Source organism: Carcharhinus amblyrhynchos, chromosome 2 (assembly GCF_965287045.1).
Source record: "Carcharhinus amblyrhynchos chromosome 2, sCarAmb.v2.hapA, whole genome shotgun sequence".
In the NCBI taxonomy this organism is placed as follows: domain Eukaryota; kingdom Metazoa; phylum Chordata; class Chondrichthyes; order Carcharhiniformes; family Carcharhinidae; genus Carcharhinus; species Carcharhinus amblyrhynchos.
Genome location: NC_137325.1, coordinates 100306563 through 100325972, shown reverse-complemented (window position 1 = coordinate 100325972; position 19410 = coordinate 100306563). Strand labels below are relative to the sequence as shown.

Genomic DNA, 19410 nt, shown 5'->3' with positions numbered 1-19410 from the left:
AAACTGGATTGAATGGAGGTACTGAGGTTAATGCGTCCAAGTTTTCTGATGATACAAAGCCAAAACGGACATCAAGCTGTGATGAGGACACAGAGAGCATGATTTTACATATCACCAGGACTCCCTTATGCCCTCCCCCACCCCAATGTAATTTGGACGATAAAGAATGCATTGCAGACAGTGTCCTCGAACAATGTGGAACTAACAAGAATAAGTCTATTTTAGGTTTTGTATTGTGCAATGGCACAGGGTTAATTAGTCTAATCGCAGAAGAGAAATGACTGTTTTACTCTCAATTTCTGATGCCCTACAGTACCTTCAGCCAAAAAAACCCAACAACTTTTGAACAGAGTTTCCTCCAGTTGGAGAAAATTTGGAAAGTGAGAGATGATTTCAGTGAAGCATACATAAAGGTGCATGGTGTTATGGGTAATGTATTGGCATGGATAGAGGATTGGTTAACTAACAGAAAACAAAGACTGGGAGTAAAATGGGTGTTTTTCTGGTTGGCAATCAGTAACAAATAGTGTGCTTTAGGGGTCAGTGTTGGGGCCGCAATTGTTTATGATTTACATAGATGATTCGGCATTGGGGACCAAGTGTAGTGTGTCAAAATTCACAGATGACACTAAGATGGGTGGCAGAGCAAAGTGTGCAGAGGATGCTGAAAATCTGCAAAGGGATATAGATAGTCTAAGTGAGTGGGCGAGGATCTGGCAGATGGAGTACAATTTTGGTAAATGAGAGGTCATCCATTTTGATAGGAATAACAGCAAAATGGATTTAAATGGTAAAAAATTGCAGCATGCTGCTGTGTAGAGGGACCTGGGTGTCCTTATGCAGAAAGCTCAAGGAGTTGGTTTGCAGGTGTAGCAGGTAATTAAGAAGGCAAGTAGAATTTTGTCCTTAATTGCTAGAGAGATGGGGTTTAAAAACAGCGAGGTTATGTTATGTTGCAGTTATATAAGATGCTGGTGAGGCCACAGCTGGAGTACTGTGTATAATTTTGGTCTCTTAAGAAAGGATATGCTGACACTGGAGGAAGTGCAGAGGAGATTCATCAGGTTGATTCCAGAATTGAGAGGGTTCGCTTATGAGGAGAGACTGAGTAGACTGGAGTTATATCATTGGAATTCAGAAGAATGTGGGGAGATCTTATAGAAACATATAAGATTGTGAAGGGAATAGATAAGATAGAAGCAAGGAAGTTGTTTCCACTGGTGGGTGGAACTAGAACTAGGGGGCAAAGCCTCAAAATAAGGGGAAGCAGATTTAGGACTGAGTTGAGAAGGAACTTCTTCATACAAAAGGTTGTGATCTGTGGAACTCTCTGCCCAGTGAAGAGAGTTGAGGCTACCTCGTTGAATGTTTTTAAGGCAAGGATAGATAAATTTTTGAACAGTAAAGGAGTTAAGGGTAAGTGGAGCTGAGTCCCCAAAAAATCGGCCATGATCTTATTGAATGACGAAGCAGGCTTGAGGTGCCAGATGGCCTACTCCTGCTCCTAGTCCTCATGTTCTTATACACATTTTCTTGAGGGCTTCATGGGCCTTAGATACTGAAGTTCTTCCCCTGGCTGGAGAGTCTAAAACTAGAGGTCATAGTCAGAATAAGGAGTTGATTTTTTGGACTGAAGTAAGGAGAAATTTCGAAAGATTGTGAATTTTTGTAACTATGTATTCCAAAGGGCTGTGGATACTTAGTCCTTGTGGAATCATTGATTTTACAGCACTTGGCCCATCGTGTCTGCACCAGCTGTCAGCTAGTTCCATTTTTCAGCCCTACCTCCATTATCCTCTAAATTCATTACTTTCAAATATGCATCCAGCTCTCTTTTGAAACCTCCTATGGAATACGCCTCCACCACTCTCCACAGCACCATATTCCAAATCCCAGCAACTCTCTGAGTAAAGAAATTTCTCCTCATCTCACTTCAAGCTCTCTTGTTGATCATCCTGAAATTGTGATCCCGAGTCACTGACATACCAACTAGTGGAAACACAATATCCTTCTTTATTGTCAAAATTGTTCATCATTTTGAACACCAATATATATTGTGTATATCCAAGGCTGTAACGAGATAGATTCTTGGATTCTAAAGAAACAAAGGGCATGGGAATTGGATGGGAAAATGGAACTGAGGTCGATGATCAGCCATGATATTACAGAATGGTAGCGCAGGCTCCTGGGACCGGATGACCTAATCCAACTTCTACTTTTTCTACTTAAAAATAATCAAATATAATTTGTTATTCAAAACATGGGCAAATGTATGTTTTTTTTTAAAGTGTTGGTTTGGTCAGGTTAAATATATTTCTAAAAATATCCATATTGGCATTCAGGTTACTTTCATTTTGAAAAATTCTGTCATCTGATTAATGCTTAGTGGTTTACTGTTGGGTTTCCTGAAGACTCTGCACTGTGGTACAGTGGTTAGCATGGCCACCTCACAGTGCCAGAGACCCAGGTTCAATTCCTGGATTGAGTCACTGTCTGTGCGCAGTTCTCCCCATGTCTGTGTGGGTTTCCTCTGGTTTTCTCCCACAATCTGAAAAACATGCTGATTAGGTGCACTGGCCTTGCTAAATTCTCCCTCAGTGCCCAAACAGGTGCCAGAGTGTGGCGACTAGATTTTCACAGTAACTTCATTGCAGTGTTAATGTAAGCCTACTTGTGAGACTAATAAATACACTTTAAAACTATAAAGCCAATTGTGCTGATGACGCTTGTTTTTATCTATGTGATCAGCTAAAATGTAAATTACTGTTTCATTTAACGGCTTCCGCAACCCCGTTTTGTATTTCACTCAAGTTTGCACCAGTGTACGGTAATGTGACAATGATTCCTTTGCAGCATCTTACTTTCCTTCAGCAGTGACTCTCCAATCTCTGCTTATACTTCCATGCAGGAGATGCCATTATGCCTTCGAAATCAGCCCAGAGCCTGCTTCTGACCCATGGGAACGCGCAAGTTCTGGATGTGTCTCGGTGCGACGTGCTGACACTGCCATGCATGAGGTGCAACAAGAAGGTGCGCGCCTCGAAAGCCCGCCACCACCGGACCCTGCACCGCATGCTGGAGCTGCTGCAGTACCGGGCGGGCAGCAAGCCGGTCAGCCTCCTGTCCCTCCGGCTCCGCCGCCGCAGCATCGTCGCCGGGAGGATGCGCTCCAAGAACTTCAGCCCGCTGGAGCTGCAGAAGATCGACTTCGCCTACGAGATGGTCAAGTCGAGCTGCTTGCTAACGTGGCCCTTCCTCGCGCAGACTCCCGTAATGTGCAAACAGGAAATACCGCTGCCCCTGAGGCTGCCGGACACCCCCTGCGTGAAATCTGTGGGCATCTGGCAGGGCGGGAGTGCCGCCGGGAAATCCCAGATGGAAGACACTTATGTGTTCACGGATTGCTACGGTGGTCGCAGCGATGCCTGGTTCATCGGGGTCTTTGACGGCTGCCATGGCGCGTCCGCGGTGCACTTCACCTCCAGAGACCTGCCCCTGCTGATACTGGAGCAGCTGGCCGCAGCCAGCCACCCCTACACCCTGTCCAGCAACAACCAGGCGCACCTCCGCAGCTACGACCCCCTCTTTCCCCAGGGCAGCATGGATGCGTCCCACCTCATCCCCGACGAACTCAAGAGGAAGGGCAGCCAGCAGCAGCACCTTTACTCCTCCATCCACGTGGCTTTCGCCAGAGCCTTTTGGAAAATGGACCGGATCTTGCTGCTGGGCCGCAGCGAGCGCTCCAGGGTCCGCTGGAGCGGCTGTACAGTCGCCACCTGCCTGCTGGAGCCGGCAGTGGCCCGCTCCCGGAGTGCCAGCAACTCAAGCAGCCTCTCAGAGCGGAGTCTGTGTGAAGTCGGAACGTTGCACATTGCTAACACAGGTAATGTTGGTCACTTAAAAAAAACCCCATAAATAGTCCGGGCTGTGCTCGCTTTTACATCTTTAGTTAGTTATGATGTGGAGATGTCGACGTTGGACTGGGGTTGGCACAGTGAGGAATTTCACAACACCAGGTTAAAGTCTTAACAGGTCGGCACAGTAGTTAGCACTGCTACTTCATAGGGACCTGGGTTCAGTTCCCAGCTTGGGTCACTGTCTGTGCAGAGTCTGCACATTCTCCCCTTGTCTGCGTGAGTTTGTTTCCTCCAGGTGTTCCAGTTTCCCCCACCATCCAAAGATGTGCCAGTTAGGTTGGCTGGCCATGCTAAATTGTCATAGTGTCCTAGGATGTGTAGGTTGGAGAGATTAGTGGGTTGCCTGACTCAGTGGGCTGAATGGTCTCCTCCTGCGCTGTAGGGTGGTCTTTCGGGTCAAACCAAGTAAACAAACTTAAATTACGTTCGGACAAAGAAAAAGGGGGCAGCTCCCCAAAAGGAGGGGGAAACGGCCCGAACAGAAACAAAAGGTACAAAGGAAACTTAAGACACGTCAAATCAAAATGTGAACTGTAGGGTTTCTATGAGGTTTATTTGGAATCACGAGCTTTCTGATTGCTGCTACCTCACCTGATGACATTAACCTGGTGTTTGTTGAGAGACATTTTTAGTTGATAAGGCTGTTTGGGAGACAGCTCCAGCCAAGCATTGTTATTGCAACAGGTCAAATACCCATGCTGGCAAACTAATCCGAAGATTTAAAAAAAAATGTTCAAAATACCACGAATGAGAAATTTAGTGTGATTTTGCTGCCCTGTCTGCTGTGGCTACCACCTCTTGGTAGAAACAGGTGAGAAAAGTGGGCTCCAGCTCAGTCAATAGATTTTTGGATACTAAGGCAATTAATGGAAATGAGGATGGTGCCAAGTGATTGAATTGAGTTAGAAGGTCAGCCATGATCATGTTGACTGACAAGTAGATTCCAAGAACCAGGTGGCCCATCTCCATCTCCTATTTCTTATGTTGTAGGAGTGATACTGCAAGATCGCTGTTGTTGGAGCCTCTTCTAGCATGATCTAGAGAAGGACAGCCCTGTGTGACTGTCTTCTCCCATCCCATTTGAAGGAACACTGTATCCTGCCCTGTACACTTTACACCACACTATACCCTACTCTTTACACTATGCACTACACTATACCATACTCTGTACACTATACCTTAACCTGTACACTATGCACTACACTATACCCTACTTTGTACACTATATACTAAACTATACCATACCCCGTACACTACAATATATCCTACTCTATACCCTATACACTCCTATACTCTGTACACTATACAGTACATTATACCCACCTTGTAGACTATACACTACACTATACCCTACCCTGATGCCAGAGTGCTCAGTCGGCTGAGCAATACCAGCATAACAAACTTGGGCCACGGAAGTCTAAGCCACCAACTAACAGTTCACTCCAACAACAGTGATCTTGCAGTATCACTCCTATGACGCAAGAAATAGGAGATGGAGATGGGCCACCTGGTTCTTGAAGCCTATTTGTCAGTCAACATGAACATGGCTGACCTTCTACCTCAATTCAATCACTCAGCACTATACCCACATCCATTAATTGCCTTAGTATCCAAAATCTATTGACTGAGCTGGAGCCCACTTTCCTCACCTGTTTCTGCTGAGAGGTGGTGGCCATAGCAGACACAGACTGACCCTCAATCCTTGTCCCCTCACCCATCCAATATCAAACACCCTGTTTACATATTGCTGGCTCAGAGCTTGAGCACAGGGAACAATGCCCATGGGACCTCCCTACACAGCCAAATGAAGTTTTGTTTTTAAAAAGAGTAAAAAGACCTGCCATTGCAAAACACTTTATTGTCCAGACTTTGTCCAATTTTGATTCACAATGAAACCTTAAATAAAATAATATCTTTATTTACCAAAATCCAAAAGAAGACCCGTTGAACTCTGTCTTGATTATGTTTGATGGTTGAGCACCCACAGCTCTCGGGAGTACGGAACTCCGAAGATTCAAAAGCCTTTGAGTGAAGAAAATGATCTCAGTCCCAAATGGCTGACTCCTTATTCTGAAACTGTGACCTCGTTCGCTTGGTTCCCTCGCTGGAGGAAACATTTTTTTTTCAGCATCTACCCTGTCAAGCTCCTTAACATTTTATAGCTTTCAATTCTTCTGAACTCATGGGAATATAATGTACTCAATTACTCCTTCACGAACAATCCTCTCATTCCAGGAACCACTCTAGAGATCCTTTGCTGCCTTCTCTCTAGGTCATGTTTGTCCTTCCTTAGATGACGTGACCAAAACTGCACACAACTCCAAGTGTGGATTCACCAATGTCTGGTGTAAATAGTTGTCTCCTTTACTCTTACGCCTTTGTAACAAAAAATAAAGTACCATTTGTTTTCATCTGTAATTCATGTAAAGGGCATCCAGCTCTATCTGAATGCAAACATTTCCCAATCTTTCACCATTTAAAACGTATTCTGCTTTTTTAATTTTTCCTGTTTTGCCACATTATCTCCCATCTACCATGTTCCTACCGCTCAACTAAGCTATCTATGTTCCTTTGCAGTCTATTTGGTTCCTCCTCTCTACCTACTTTCCCACCTGACTTTGTGTGATCAGCAAACTAGGATATATTACTCTTAGTTTCCTCATCAAAGTCATTAATATAGATTGTAAATGGCTGAGGTATCCTTGTGGTACTCTGCCAGTCACAGCCGGCCAATCTGAAATGTTGTTTACTCCTATTCTCTGTTTTCTGACAATTCACCAATCCTCAATCCATGCTAACACATTACAAAGGCAGAGCAAAAAGGAAGAGATCATAGAGAAAGAGTAACCACCAGAGAGAGGAAGAGACAGTGGAAGACATTGTGTAGCAGACCAAATCCACAGCTTCTTTTATTCATTCATGGGATGTGGGCGCTGCTGGTTGGACCAACATTTATTACCCATTCCTAATTGCTCTTGAGAAGGTGATGATAAGTTGCCTTCTTGAACCACTATAGTCCATGTAATGTAGGTACACCCACAGCGTAGTGAGGGAAGGAATTCCAGGATTTTGATCCAGTGACAGTGAAGGAATGACATTATGGTTCCAGGTCAGGATGGCATGTATCTTAGAAGGAAACTTCCAGTTGGTGGTGTTTCCATGCTGCTATTGCCCTTGTCCTTCTGAACGGTAACAGCCTTGGTGAATTCAAAGTTTACCCTACTGAGAAGCATTTAATGAAGTGCCTTTCCTTCATCAAAGAGTTTATCACCAAGCTGTACCACCAGCTGCAGCCCAGTCTAAGTCTTGTTGTCAGCTTCTGGTCAAAAGTGCCTTAATGTCGTAGGCTTCTTTCAGGACGCAACAAGTGATATCAGCCACAACTCCCGATTTATAATACAAATTACAGGTCACTAAAAGTAGCAATGAAGGTTAACAAGGCCATAAAAAAGCAAACAAAGCCTCGTAATTTATCTCCAAACAGATAGAATTGAAAAACAAAGAAATTACTTTAAACTTGTACTGGATTTTGATCAAACTATAGACAATTCTTAGCTCCATACTCTAAAAGGATAAAGAGGCTCTGGGGAAGGTACAAAGAAGATTTACTAGAATGGAACCAGAACTGAGAGGTTATGCATTTCAGGAGAGATAATCAGGCTAGACTTTTCTTTCTCTAGAAACAGAAGACTGTGGGATAATCAAGGCTATTAAAATTACGAAAGTGTTTAATAGGGTAGGTGTAAAGGAGATCTTTCTACTTGGGGTGAGGCCAAACCAAAGGTCATAGATAATTGAAAAGAACACAGATGCAATAAGAGGAAGCTAAGTTCATAAGCACATGTGGGAATAATGACCGAGGAAAATGTTGATGGGATGAGATGCAGAAGGATAGGAGGAAGCTTAAGTGCAGCATGAACATGGGCTTGGACAGCTTTAGTTGAATCTCGTGTTTTTGTGCTGTAAATATATTTTTTAACGTTTTGTATATTTGATGTATCATAAGAACATAAGGAATAGGAGCAGGAGTAGGCCATCTGGCCCTTCAAGCCTGCCCCGCCATTCAATAAGATCATGGCTGATCTGTCGTGGCTCAGTTCCACTTTCCCGCCCTCTCCCCATAACCCTTAATCCCCTCTCTTATCAAAAACCCATCAACCCGCTTCTTAAAAATATTTAGCGAGGTAGCCTCCACCACTTCAACGGGCAGAGAATTCCAGAGATTCACCACCCTTTGAGTGAAGAAGTTCTTCCTCAACTCCGTTCTAAACCGCCCCCCCTTTATCTTGAGGCTGTGCCCCCTAGTCCTACTATCCTTTCTGAGCGGGAAGAGTCTCTCCACCTCTATCCTATCCATCCCATTCATCATCTTATATGTCTCAATGAGATCTTCCCTCATTCTTCTAAACTCTAACGAGTACAAGCCTAGTTTATTCAGCCTCTCCTCATAGCTCAACCCCCTCAACTCCGGCATCAGCCTAGTAAACCTCCTCTGCACTCCCTCCAAGGTCAAAATATCTTTGCGCAGGTGCGGCGCCCAAAACTGCACACAGTACTCCAGCTGCGGCCTCACCAATGCCCTATACAGCCGCAGCAAGACCTCCCTACTTTTATATTCAATCCCCCTCGCTATGAAGGCCAGCATCCCATTCGCCTTCTTGACCACCTGCTGCACCTGCAAGCTGGGTTTTTGCGACTCATGCACAAGGACCCCGAGGTCCCTCTGCACCGTCGCCTCCTGCAGTTTTTCTCCACATAAGTAATAATCCTTCCTACCATTATTCCTACCAGGAATAATGGTATCAGGGAGGTAACCAGCACTAAACCGGCATCCACTTCCCACAAAAAAAGCAAAGCAGTTCCAGAAAGCGCTAGGTCCTGGCTTTATGCCAGATTTCTCAATTGGGTGCCGTAATCTGCACATTCATTGTCATGTTTGCTCCTCATCTCCAGCCTGACAACTACACCAGTAAAAAGATTCCCTGTGTTTATATCTTGCAAGCTCTATGTCTGTGACCTGCCTGCAGCCATGTCTAACTCATATTCTATTAGTATGCGTTACAGGCCAGCTACTGGCTAACGAAAGTTATGCCTCCAGTCTTGTCTCATGGCTTCTGTCAGGAACCCACCACAGTGTGGAGCATGCCCACAACAAATGCCACAACGCCACAAGGAAAATTATCGAGCAACCGGCCTGGGTACTCAAGCATACCTGTTGCTCGGATTGTTTCTAAGGTTCGCAGTACGCTCATGAGCATGTATCTGGGTTTGATGTTGCCGGCTTGTAGAACAAGAGGTCACAGGTATAAGCTGTGGTAGATTTTAAACTGAGATGACAAGGATCTACTTCTCGCAGAGCGTAGTGAATTTGTAGAACTCACTGCCCCTTTGTGCGGTGAAGTCTGAATCGTTGAATGGTTTCAAGAAGGAGATAGATATATTTCTGATAAAGAGTGAATTAAAGGGATATGGGGAACAGCAGGGGAGATGGATTTGAGATCAGGGAGAAGTCGGTCAACATCTGATTGAATGGTGGAGCAGGGTCAATGGGCTGATTTGTTTACTTCTGCTCCTAATTCCTACGTTCCTATGTTCCTGCTTCACTGTCAACCTTTACAACCATGTAGGCAGCAGCAAGTGCAGGAGGACAAAAGAGGAAAAGGAGAGTGACCAAGAGTGCCCCTAACTGCCGCAGCTCTCAGAGACCAGCTCATTGAAGAATATTTCACCTAGGTCATCTCTCCTTGTTCCCCAACAGTGTCATAATCCTTATCACTTTCCTTCAGTTCAGATTTATGGGTCTTGCCTTAAGTCACTACAAAGCTTAACATAAACACCAAATTGAATATTTATCAAACAAATATTCTGATCATGCTTCTCCCAAACTTCTTTCCAGGCAAGCACTTAATGTCTGTTGTGTGTGCTTCTTTTGCTATTCTTATGCTTCTATGAATTGTTTTCCAAGTGGCTACAGCCTTATAATTAAAAGCTGTTAAACTTCCATTGAGAACACTTCAGATGGTACTGGAGGATGACTGTCAACAGCGCTTCGCCAAGTGAGCTCAGCTACAGATTTCGCATCTTGTTGTGGCCTGCATTAGTTTGGACCTGCTGACTGTACGACAAAATCAACTGTATTGACAGAATGGCTATGGAGAGAGCATGCACTGTGAGAAAGAACACAAGGGGAACCAGGGTCCCTGCAAGCTACTTGCAACCATGTTTTTCTAATGTAAAGGTAGCAGTTGTTTGATCTTCCATGCCAGCAGTGAAAGCTGCTTTTGTAACCTTATGAACTTCCAGGACAGCAGTCTGTGCTGTCATAGTAGTCATCTGAACTTTGTCAGAGTTACCATAACAAAGTCCGTCATGGTGGGCTTCATATGGTGTTGGTAGCTTTGATCATTTGGTTCAAGTTAGACAGAATAGTCTCCATGTTGCTCTTGAAACCAGATGGAGTTCAACCCCTCCATGTCCACATTGTGCACAAACTGTCTGACAGGTTGAAAAGTGCACCTAACATTCCCTGGCAAATGACGATCAGTTCTTTCAAATTCTGTAGCTGAGTCCTCTGTGACAGAACTAGTATGTGACCATGCCCTTCATGGATTGGGCTTACTATCTCTTTGTCCTAGCTCTTCCATAATTTAAGGCAAAACATGCGCAGCACAAAAATATGTCATTCAGCCTTTTTATGACTTTTCCTGCACTTTGAAAGATCCATTTGCTTGCCGCACACAATTTGGCAGCTGTGATTTCTACATTGGCTGGGTTTGCTGCCAGTGCCATGAATGTACAGTTGTATATGTGGTTGCCATTTTTATTGGTGGCAATGTGCAGCAGGGTGGAGGCACTGTCATCACTGATCCTAGAATTGGAAATATTACAATGTCAGCAGCATCAAGTTAATACGTTTAACAATGCCCTCCTCCCACAGGTCTTCAAGATTGAAAATGATGATTGAAGATGATCTTTGCAAATCTAGAATGGTCCTTACAATTGCATCTTAGCTTCAATTGTGAACACAGATCTCCACAAACTTAGCTACAAATCATAGCCTTATAAATTGAGACAGGCTGAAGTGAAAATCTTACACTCTCAGATGTTGAGGTAAAGTCCTGGGACCTCACAAACCCAAGTCATTTGTTGCCATTTTGGACAATGAAGTGAGAAGTTATCAGCATTTATAAAGGTGGATTTCTGTGCCTTTGCTGATGAGTATGCATGCATAGATATGCTGTCAGATTGTCAGAGACCATCCTCCTTTGGAAGGAGTTACAGAGGTCTACATTACTACTGTGACTATAGAAGTAATTAATTGGCTGTAAATCACTTTGTGACAAAAGGCACTATATAAATGCAAGTCTTTCATTCCAATTGTTCCATGTCCCTGCTATTATCCCATCACAAATATTTCCCCCTAAAAGTATTTATCTAGTTTATTTTTGAAAGTAATCACTGAATCTGCTTTTACCATCATTTCAGGCAATGAACTGCAAATCATAATCTCTCACAATGTAATGTATTTTCCTCATGTCATCTCCTGTTCATTTGACAATTAAATCTGTGTCCTTGTTACTGACTCTTCTTGAAACAGTTTCTTCCTATTTACTCTATCAAACCCAGCATGAATTTGAACACCTCTATCTAACATCTCCCTAACTTTTCTACTTTAACGAGAACAATCCCTACCCTCACCATATGGCTGAGGTCTTTAATCTAATTTCTGAAGTCGGTGTGGTGCCGCTGTCTGAGATGATTCCTGCAGGAGTAAGAGGTACACTTTCCAAAAGATTATAATCCTTTTCTTTAACAGACTGAAGAGTATCCACATTCTTAACTGCTAAAATTAATGATCTGACAGACTGGCTTCAAACTCAACTTCAACTGTTAAATGGGCATTAAATCTGGCATCAAGTGATCCGGTCTGTTCCTCCCCAGTTCGGATTGTTACCATTGTGATCTTTGTCTCAGAAGAAATGACTTTTTTTTATGATCTTCCCATTAATGATAATTAATACACATTTTCGTTTTATGAAGTGCACAATTTTAGTCAACATCGAATTGAAATGTTTCTGATCTCCACTAGGTGTTCCTGTTTGATGTTCACAGGTGTTGTAATTTTATTAAAAAAAATCAGAATTGAACTTGAAATGTGATTAATTATTGTAATTTGTTTACAATCTTGAGCACTTTTTAAAGTCTGTGTAAAAAACCAACACATATATCTCTTGTCTGCGCACAATGAGGCCAGGTAAGTTTGACTTCTTAACTGTGTTCAGTAATTACTAAGAGACTGTGATGGAGGGGTATGTGATGTGCTGTTTCTGTATGATCTGGGAGCTGGTGGACCCCAAGGTCCTTCCCAGTGACCATGTCTGCAGTAAGTGCTGGTTGCTGGAAGAGCTCCAGCTGAAAGCAGATGAGCTGGCCTCTGAGCTTCAGACACTGAGGCTCATCATGGGGAGGGAGTGTACCCTAGATAATGAGGTGCAAGAGACATCCACACCCCCTAGACTGGCTAACTCTAAGGGTCAGGAACAAGAGGGTGCTGCTGGGGGGAGGAAGGAGGGGGGAGTGGGGAGGAAGGGTGAGAGGGGGGAGTGGGGAGGAAGGGTGAGAGGAAGGAGGGGGGAGTGGGGAGGAAGGTGAGAGGAAGGAGGGGGGAGTGGGGAGGAAGGGTGAGAGGAAGGAGGGGGGAGTGGGGAGGAAGGGTGAAAGGAAGGAGGGGGGAGTGGGGAGGAAGGGTGAGAGGAAGGAGGGGGGAGTGGGGAGGAAGGGTGAGAGGAAGGAGGGGGGAGTGGGGAGGAAGGGTGAAAGGAAGGAGGGGGGAGTGGGGAGGAAGGGTGAGAGGAAGGAGGGGGGAGTGGGGAGGAAGGAGGGGGGAGTGGGGAGGAGGGGGGAGTGGGGAGGAAGGGTGAGAGGAAGGAGGGGGGAGTGGGGAGGAAGGTGAGAGGAAGGAGGGGGAGTGGGGAGGAAGGGTGAGAGGAAGGAGGGGGGAGTGGGGAGGAAGGGTGAGAGGAAGGAGGGGGGAGTGGGGAGGAAGGGTGAGAGGAAGGAGGGGGGAGTGGGGAGGAAGGGTGAAAGGAAGGAGGGGGGAGTGGGGAGGAAGGGTGAGAGGAAGGAGGGGGGAGTGGGGAGGAAGGAGGGGGGAGTGGGGAGGAAGGGGGAGTGGGGAGGAAGGGTGAAAGGAAGGAGGGGGGAGTGGGGAGGAAGGAGGGGGGAGTGGGGAGGAAGGGTGAGAGGAAGGAGGGGGGAGTGGGGAAGAAGGGTGAGAGGAAGGAGGGGGGAGTGGGGAGGAAGGAGGGGGGACTGGGGAGGAAGGAGGGGGGACTGGGGAGGAACAGGTTTGAGGTTCTTGCTCCCAGTGTGGACAAGAACGAGGGCTGTAAGGTTGATGAGCAAACTGCCCACGGTACAGTGGTGCAGACACAGGACAAAGAGGAAGAAGTAAAGAGGAATGTAGTGGTAATTGGGGATAGTGTAGTTAGGGGCATAGACACTGTCCTTTGTGACAGGGATAAGGAATACAGAAGGGTGTGTTGTCTGCCTGGTGCTCAGGTCCAGGATGTCTCATCTGGGCTGCAGAGGAACCTGGAGTGGGAGGGTGAGAATCCGGTCGTTGTGGTACATGTGGGTGCCAATGACATAGGCAAAATGGGAACTAAGGATCTGCAGAGGGAGTATGAAAAGCTGGGAATGGAATTAAAAAGCAGAACCAACAAGGTGGTTATCTCTGGATTACTACCTGAACCGCGTGCAGATGGGCGTAGGGTAAATAGGCTTAAAGAGATGACTGGGTGGCTCAGGGATTGGTGTGGGAGGAATGGTTTTGAATTTATGGGGCATTGGCACCAGTATTGGGGTAGGTGGGACCTGTTCAGGTGGGATGGTGTTGGTCTGAACCGTGCTGGGACCAGAGTCCTGGCGAATCGTACAGCTAGGACTGTAGACAGGGCTTTAAACTAATTGGTGGGGGGTTGGGGGGGGGGCAGGGCGCAGGGGTACGAGAAATTACAATGTCTACAGTAAAAGAGAGGGTACGGGCGTGGGAAAATGATAAGTATGTCCCAATAATAAAGGGAGTAGGGGGCATGAGAAAGGTTAGTAGCGTTCCTTCAAATAGGGTCCAGATAAAGGCTGGGTTAAAGACACTTTACCTGAACGCACAAAGCATTCGGAACAAAGTGAATGAGCTGATGGCGCAGATCAGCACAAATGGATATGATCTAGTGGCCATTACGGAAACATGGTTGCAGGGTGACAGGGACTGGGGGATGTCCAGGGGTATCAAGTGTTAGGAAGGATAGACGGGAGGAAAAAGGAGGTGGGGTAGCTCTGTTAGTTCAGGATAATATCAGGGCAGTAGTAAGGGAAGATATAGGCTCCAAAGAGCAGAATGTGGAATCATTGTGGGTGGAGATAAGGAATAGTAAGGGGAGGAAGACACTGGTGGGTGTGGTCTATAGGCCCCCAAATAATAACTTAGAGGTGGGGCGGGCTATAAACAGGCAAATAAATGATGCATGCAGAAATGGAACGGCGATAATTATGGGGGATTTTAACCTGCGTATTGATTGGTTGACCCAAGTCGGACGCGGTGGGCTTGAGGAAGAGTTCTTGGAATGCTGTCGTGATAGTTTCCTTGAACGGTGTGTGACGGAACCTACGAGGGAGCGAGCTGTCTTAGATCTGGTGTTGTGTAACGAGGCAGGTAGAATTAGGGATCTTATTGTGAGGGATCCTCTTGGGGCGAGCAATCATTGTATGGTTGAGTTTTTGATGCAGGTGGAGGATGAGAAAGTAGGGTCCCGGACCTGTGTCCTCTGTTTGAACAGAGGGGAGTACAATAAGATGAGAGAGGAATTGGCAAATGTAGATTGGGGGCGTAGATTGGCCGATAGGACTGCTGAGGAACAGTGGAGGATCTTTAAGGAGATCTTTTTCGGTACTCAGCAGAAATTTATTCCGATGGTAAAGAAGGAACGTAGGAGAAGGGATAACCAGCCGCGATTATCGAAGGAAATAAAGGAGAGTATTAAATTAAAAGCTGATGCGTTTAGAGTGTCTAAAAGTAGTGGGCGAGTAGAAGATTGGGAGAGGTTTAAAAATCAACAAAGATTGACTAAGAAGTTGATAAAGAAAGGAAGGATAGACTATGAAGCTAAACTAGCACTAAATATAAAAAAGGACAATAAGAGTTTTTATAAATATATAAAGAGGAGGAGGCTGGCTAGACTGAATGTTGGACCCTTAGAGGATGAGAGGGGGGATTTAGTGGTGGGGGATGAGGAAATGGCTGAGGCCTTAAATAAGTTTTTTGCCTCGGTCTTCACGGAGGAGGACGCGAATAGTTTGCCGGGTATTAAAGATAGAAGGATGGTAGGAGTTGAGGGCCTGAATGCGATTACTGTCACTAGAGAGGTAGTGCTTGATAGACTAGCAGGACTGATGGTGGACAAGTCCCCAGGACCGGATGGAATGCATCCCAGGGTTCTGAAGGAAATGGCAGAGGTGATAGTAGATGCCTTAGTGATTATTTACCAAAATTCGCTGGATTCCGGGGAAGTGCTGGAAGATTGGAAAATGGCTAATGTTACGCCGCTGTTTAAAAAAGGTAGCAGGCAAAAGGCAGGGAATTATAGGCCGGTTAGTTTAATGTCTGTTGTTGGAAAAATGCTTGAATCTGTCATCAAAGAAGAAATAGCGAGGCACCTTGAGAAGAATTGTTTGATAGATCAGACACAGCACGGATTCGTTAAGGGGAAGTCGTGTCTGACAAATTTATTGGAATTCTGTGAGGATGTGACTAGTGTAGTAGACAGAGGGGAACTGGTAGATGTGGTGTTTCTCGATTTTCAGAAGGCATTTGATAAGGTGCTGCACAAAAGCTTGCTTCAGAATGTTAGGGGGCATGGAGTTGGGGGTAAGGTGTTAGTGTGGATAGAGGATTGGTTGTCTAATAGGAGGCAGAGAGGTGGTATCAATGGGTGCTATTCCGATTGGCGGTTGGTGACTACTGGAGTGCCGCAGGGATCAGTGCTGGGGCCTCAACTATTTACCATTTATATAGATGATCTGGAGGAGGGGGCTGAGTGTAGGGTGTCGAAATTTGCTGATGTCACGAAGATAAGTGGGAAAGCAAATTGTGCGGAGGGTGTGGAAAGTCTGCAGAGGGATCTAGATAGGCTGAGCGAGTGAGCGAGGACCTGGCAGATGGAGTACAATGTTGGCAAGTGTGAGGTTATCCACTTTGGTAGAAATAATAGTAGGAGGGATTATTATTTAAAGGGTGAAAAGCTGCAGCATGCTACGGTGCAGAGGGACCTGGGGATCCTTGTGCATGAGTTGCAAAAACCCAGTCTGCAGGTGCAGCAGGTGATCAAGAAGGCGAGTGGGATGCTGGCCTTTATAGTGAGGGGGATAGAATATAAAAGCAGGGAGGTCTTGCTGCATCTGTACAAGGCACTGGTGAGGCTGCAGCTGGAGTACTGTGTGCAGTTTTGGTTGCCGCACTTGCGCAAGGATATTTTGGCCTTGGAGGGAGTGCAGAGGAGGTTCACTAGGCTGACACTGGAGATGAGGGGGTTGGACTATGAAGAGAGACTAAATAGACTGGGTCTGTACTTGTTGGAGTTTAGAAGGATGAGGGGGGATCTTTTAGAAACGTATAAGATAATGAAGGGGATGAATAGGATAGAGGTAGAGAGATTCTTCCTGCTCAGAAAGGACAACAGGACTAGAGGGCACAGCCTCAAAACAAGGGGGGAGCAGTTTAGAACGGAGTTGAGGAGGAACTTTTTCACTCAAAGGGTGGTGAATCTCTAGAATTCTTCGCCCGTTGAAGTGGTGGAGGCTGCCTCGCTAAATATATTTAAGACACGGGTGGATAGGTTTTTGGTAGGCAAGGGAATTGAGGGTTATGGGGAGAAAGCGGGAAGTGGAACTGAGCCACTTCAGATCAGCCATGATCTTATTGAATGGCAAGGCAGGCTCAAAGGGCTAGATGGCCTACTCCTGCTCCTACTTCTTATGTTCTTATGTTCAATAAGCAAGCATTAAAAAGTCACTAACTATTTCCATCATAATCAATAAATTAGTATCATTTAAACGATAAGCATATCTTTCTGCAGGTGATGTACATGCTGTCTTGTGTAGAAATGGAAAAGGTTACCGTTTAACTGAAAACCACAGCACCTCAAACCGTAAAGAATGTAAACGTATTCTGCTGGCTGGTGGAACAATCAGTAAAAATGAACGACATGGGCTTGTAGAGGGATTCATTCAATCAACACGAGGGCTTGGATTCCATGGAGACCCCAAGCTTAAAACATCTATTGTACCAATACCACATACTGCCTCTATCCCTATTGATTCCTCTTGTCAGTTTCTTGTTCTAGCTTCAAGTGGATTTTGGAAAGTGCTAAGTAGACATGAAGTAGTTTCAATCTCATTGGAAATGCTTTCTTTTTATTTAAGATCTTTTCACACAGAATCTAGACATATCCACTCAGTAACTCATTCTTTACATATTATGGAATCAGATGCACGCATTGTTGACAGAAGTTCCGCTGTAGCACAGTTGCTTGAGGAGTTTTCACAGCAGGGGCATAGAGCTGCTATGATGTCCCTTAAACGTTTGTTGGAGGAGGTATTGATAAGCAAGAAACATGGCTGGAAGACCTTGAAATCTCTAGTCAAGCATTTAACATTAATGAAAGATCATGATTCTCTTTGGCAAGCCATGCAGAATTTACAACAGAACGTTCCAACAGAGGAAAAACTCAAGTCACCAATTGAAAAGATTATAGATGTTGTGTCACAAGAGCTGGAACATGACAGTAGTATATTTGTGAAAAAAAAGGTTACTTCACTTGAGAACAGTGAAGACAAGACAAACGCGGACAATTTTCTTGAGAAGCCCCTACCAGAAAATGAAGATAAGGACAATGGGACTTTCATAGAACACAAGGAGGATTTAACAAAAGAGAAATATAATGATAACAAACTACCCATGATTCCTGAGGCTGAGGTGTCTTCACACATTGAGGGAATAAATGGTCACCTAAGCCAAGAGGATATATCCGAAAAATTCAGTGAGCAAATTGAATCAACCCCTTCAGAAACATTTACCATTGAAAAATTATATGAAGAAGCTTATCTTATGAATCAAGATGAAGCCACTGAAGAATCAGGTCAGGAAACACCTGGTGAACGGCAAGAAATTCAATATGAAACTCTAGCAAATACAATCAGCAAACAATTAGTTGAAACTGCTAAACAAGCAGGAGCTTCTGACAACATAACAGTGGTCATATTGTTGCTTCCTGGATGTAATAAATTAATCTCTAAAAGAGAAGAAATGACATAATTCCTCCATTTCAGAAGTGGTGCATCTGAAGAAAGTTCCCTGGCAATCATGCCTGGAGACCACACTGCTGTCAGTGACTGGCATGGATTTTTCCCACATAATTTGTACGAGACTATTTTCCATTCATTGTTCTTTTATCTGGAAAAATTGTTGTAGTTTTCGGCATGAGTTCTTATTGCAATTGCTGGTAGAGACTCTTAAATCGATTCTGTAGATTGTTTGCTGTAGTGTGCTCTTTAAGTAGACTCTGTTTGCTGAATAAATAAACTTTCTTTGCTGTAAAATATAATGTTTTATGTAAGTCTTGCTGTAAGACCCGATCTGTGTCCAACTCCGTAGCTGACACTCTGGGGTGAAATACTCTGTGTAGTGTGATACTGAGCAGTAAAGGTTCAGCAGATGCAATCCAATTCTTTAAGTGGACGAATTGCATCTGGCTAAATGGAAAAATGTGACAAATTAATTAACTTTCTCTAAGATAAGGAGAAGATAAAATCAGCCAGCATTTCTACAGCTTATTGCTGGGCATTAATCATCCTGAGAAATGTGTGACAAATACTGTGTCTGGGTGTAGATTAAATTTGACAGTAATGCCCTCCTGATAAGATAGCCCACATACAGTATTAACCTGAAACTAGAGAAGGTGCAGACGAAGTCCATAATCAGATGAACTGTTTGGCAAAACCGAGACCTTGAATACGTCATTTTAGTATTGCTGTGCTGCTTTCTACTTGTCTGCAGACAAATTGACAGTCTTCCTAACAGGATGGAAGGGAAGTTAGTGGAAGTAGGCCACAGCTGTAGACCAGTGGGGACGATTGCAAGCAATCAGAAGACAGCGTCAGCTCAAGGTTATAACTGGGAGCAGGGGATTGGAAGAAACAGTGATTTACTGATTAGGAATAGGTGTAGACTACTCACACCCCCGAGCCTATTCCGCCAGTCAATTTGGTAATGATATATCCAACTGTAATCTCAATATTACGTTCCTGTCTATCCCTGATAAATTTTCACCCCTTTTCTAAAATCAACAATCTATCTAGTTCTGCTTTAAAAATGTTCAAAGACTCCATTTCCTTTTGAGGAAAAGCATCTCAAATATTCAACACCCTCAGATAAAAA

At 44.6% G+C, this 19410-nt stretch overlaps 1 protein-coding gene across 1 annotated transcript; it reads left to right on the top strand.

Moving 5' to 3' along the window:
• The first annotated feature begins 1019 nt into the window (after positions 1-1019).
• Positions 1020-18507, top strand: LOC145356862 (protein phosphatase 2C-like domain-containing protein 1). The gene is made up of 2 exons (XM_080209820.1): positions 1020-3883; positions 17051-18507. The coding sequence occupies exons 1-2, from the start codon at positions 2920-2922 to the stop codon at positions 18286-18288; spliced, it is 2202 nt and encodes a 733-aa protein (XP_080065946.1). The 5' UTR covers positions 1020-2919; the 3' UTR covers positions 18289-18507.
• Positions 18508-19410: the final 903 nt, after the last annotated feature.

Bases quoted from the DNA above. Each gene is read 5' to 3' on its own strand.
- LOC145356862 (XM_080209820.1), top strand. From the start codon at position 2,920: ATGCCTTCGAAATCAGCCCAGAGCCTGCTTCTGACCCATGGGAACGCG. The intron at 3,884-17,050 runs GTAATGTTGGTC...ATCTTTCTGCAG, and splicing joins GTTGCACATTGCTAACACAG to GTGATGTACATGCTGTCTTG.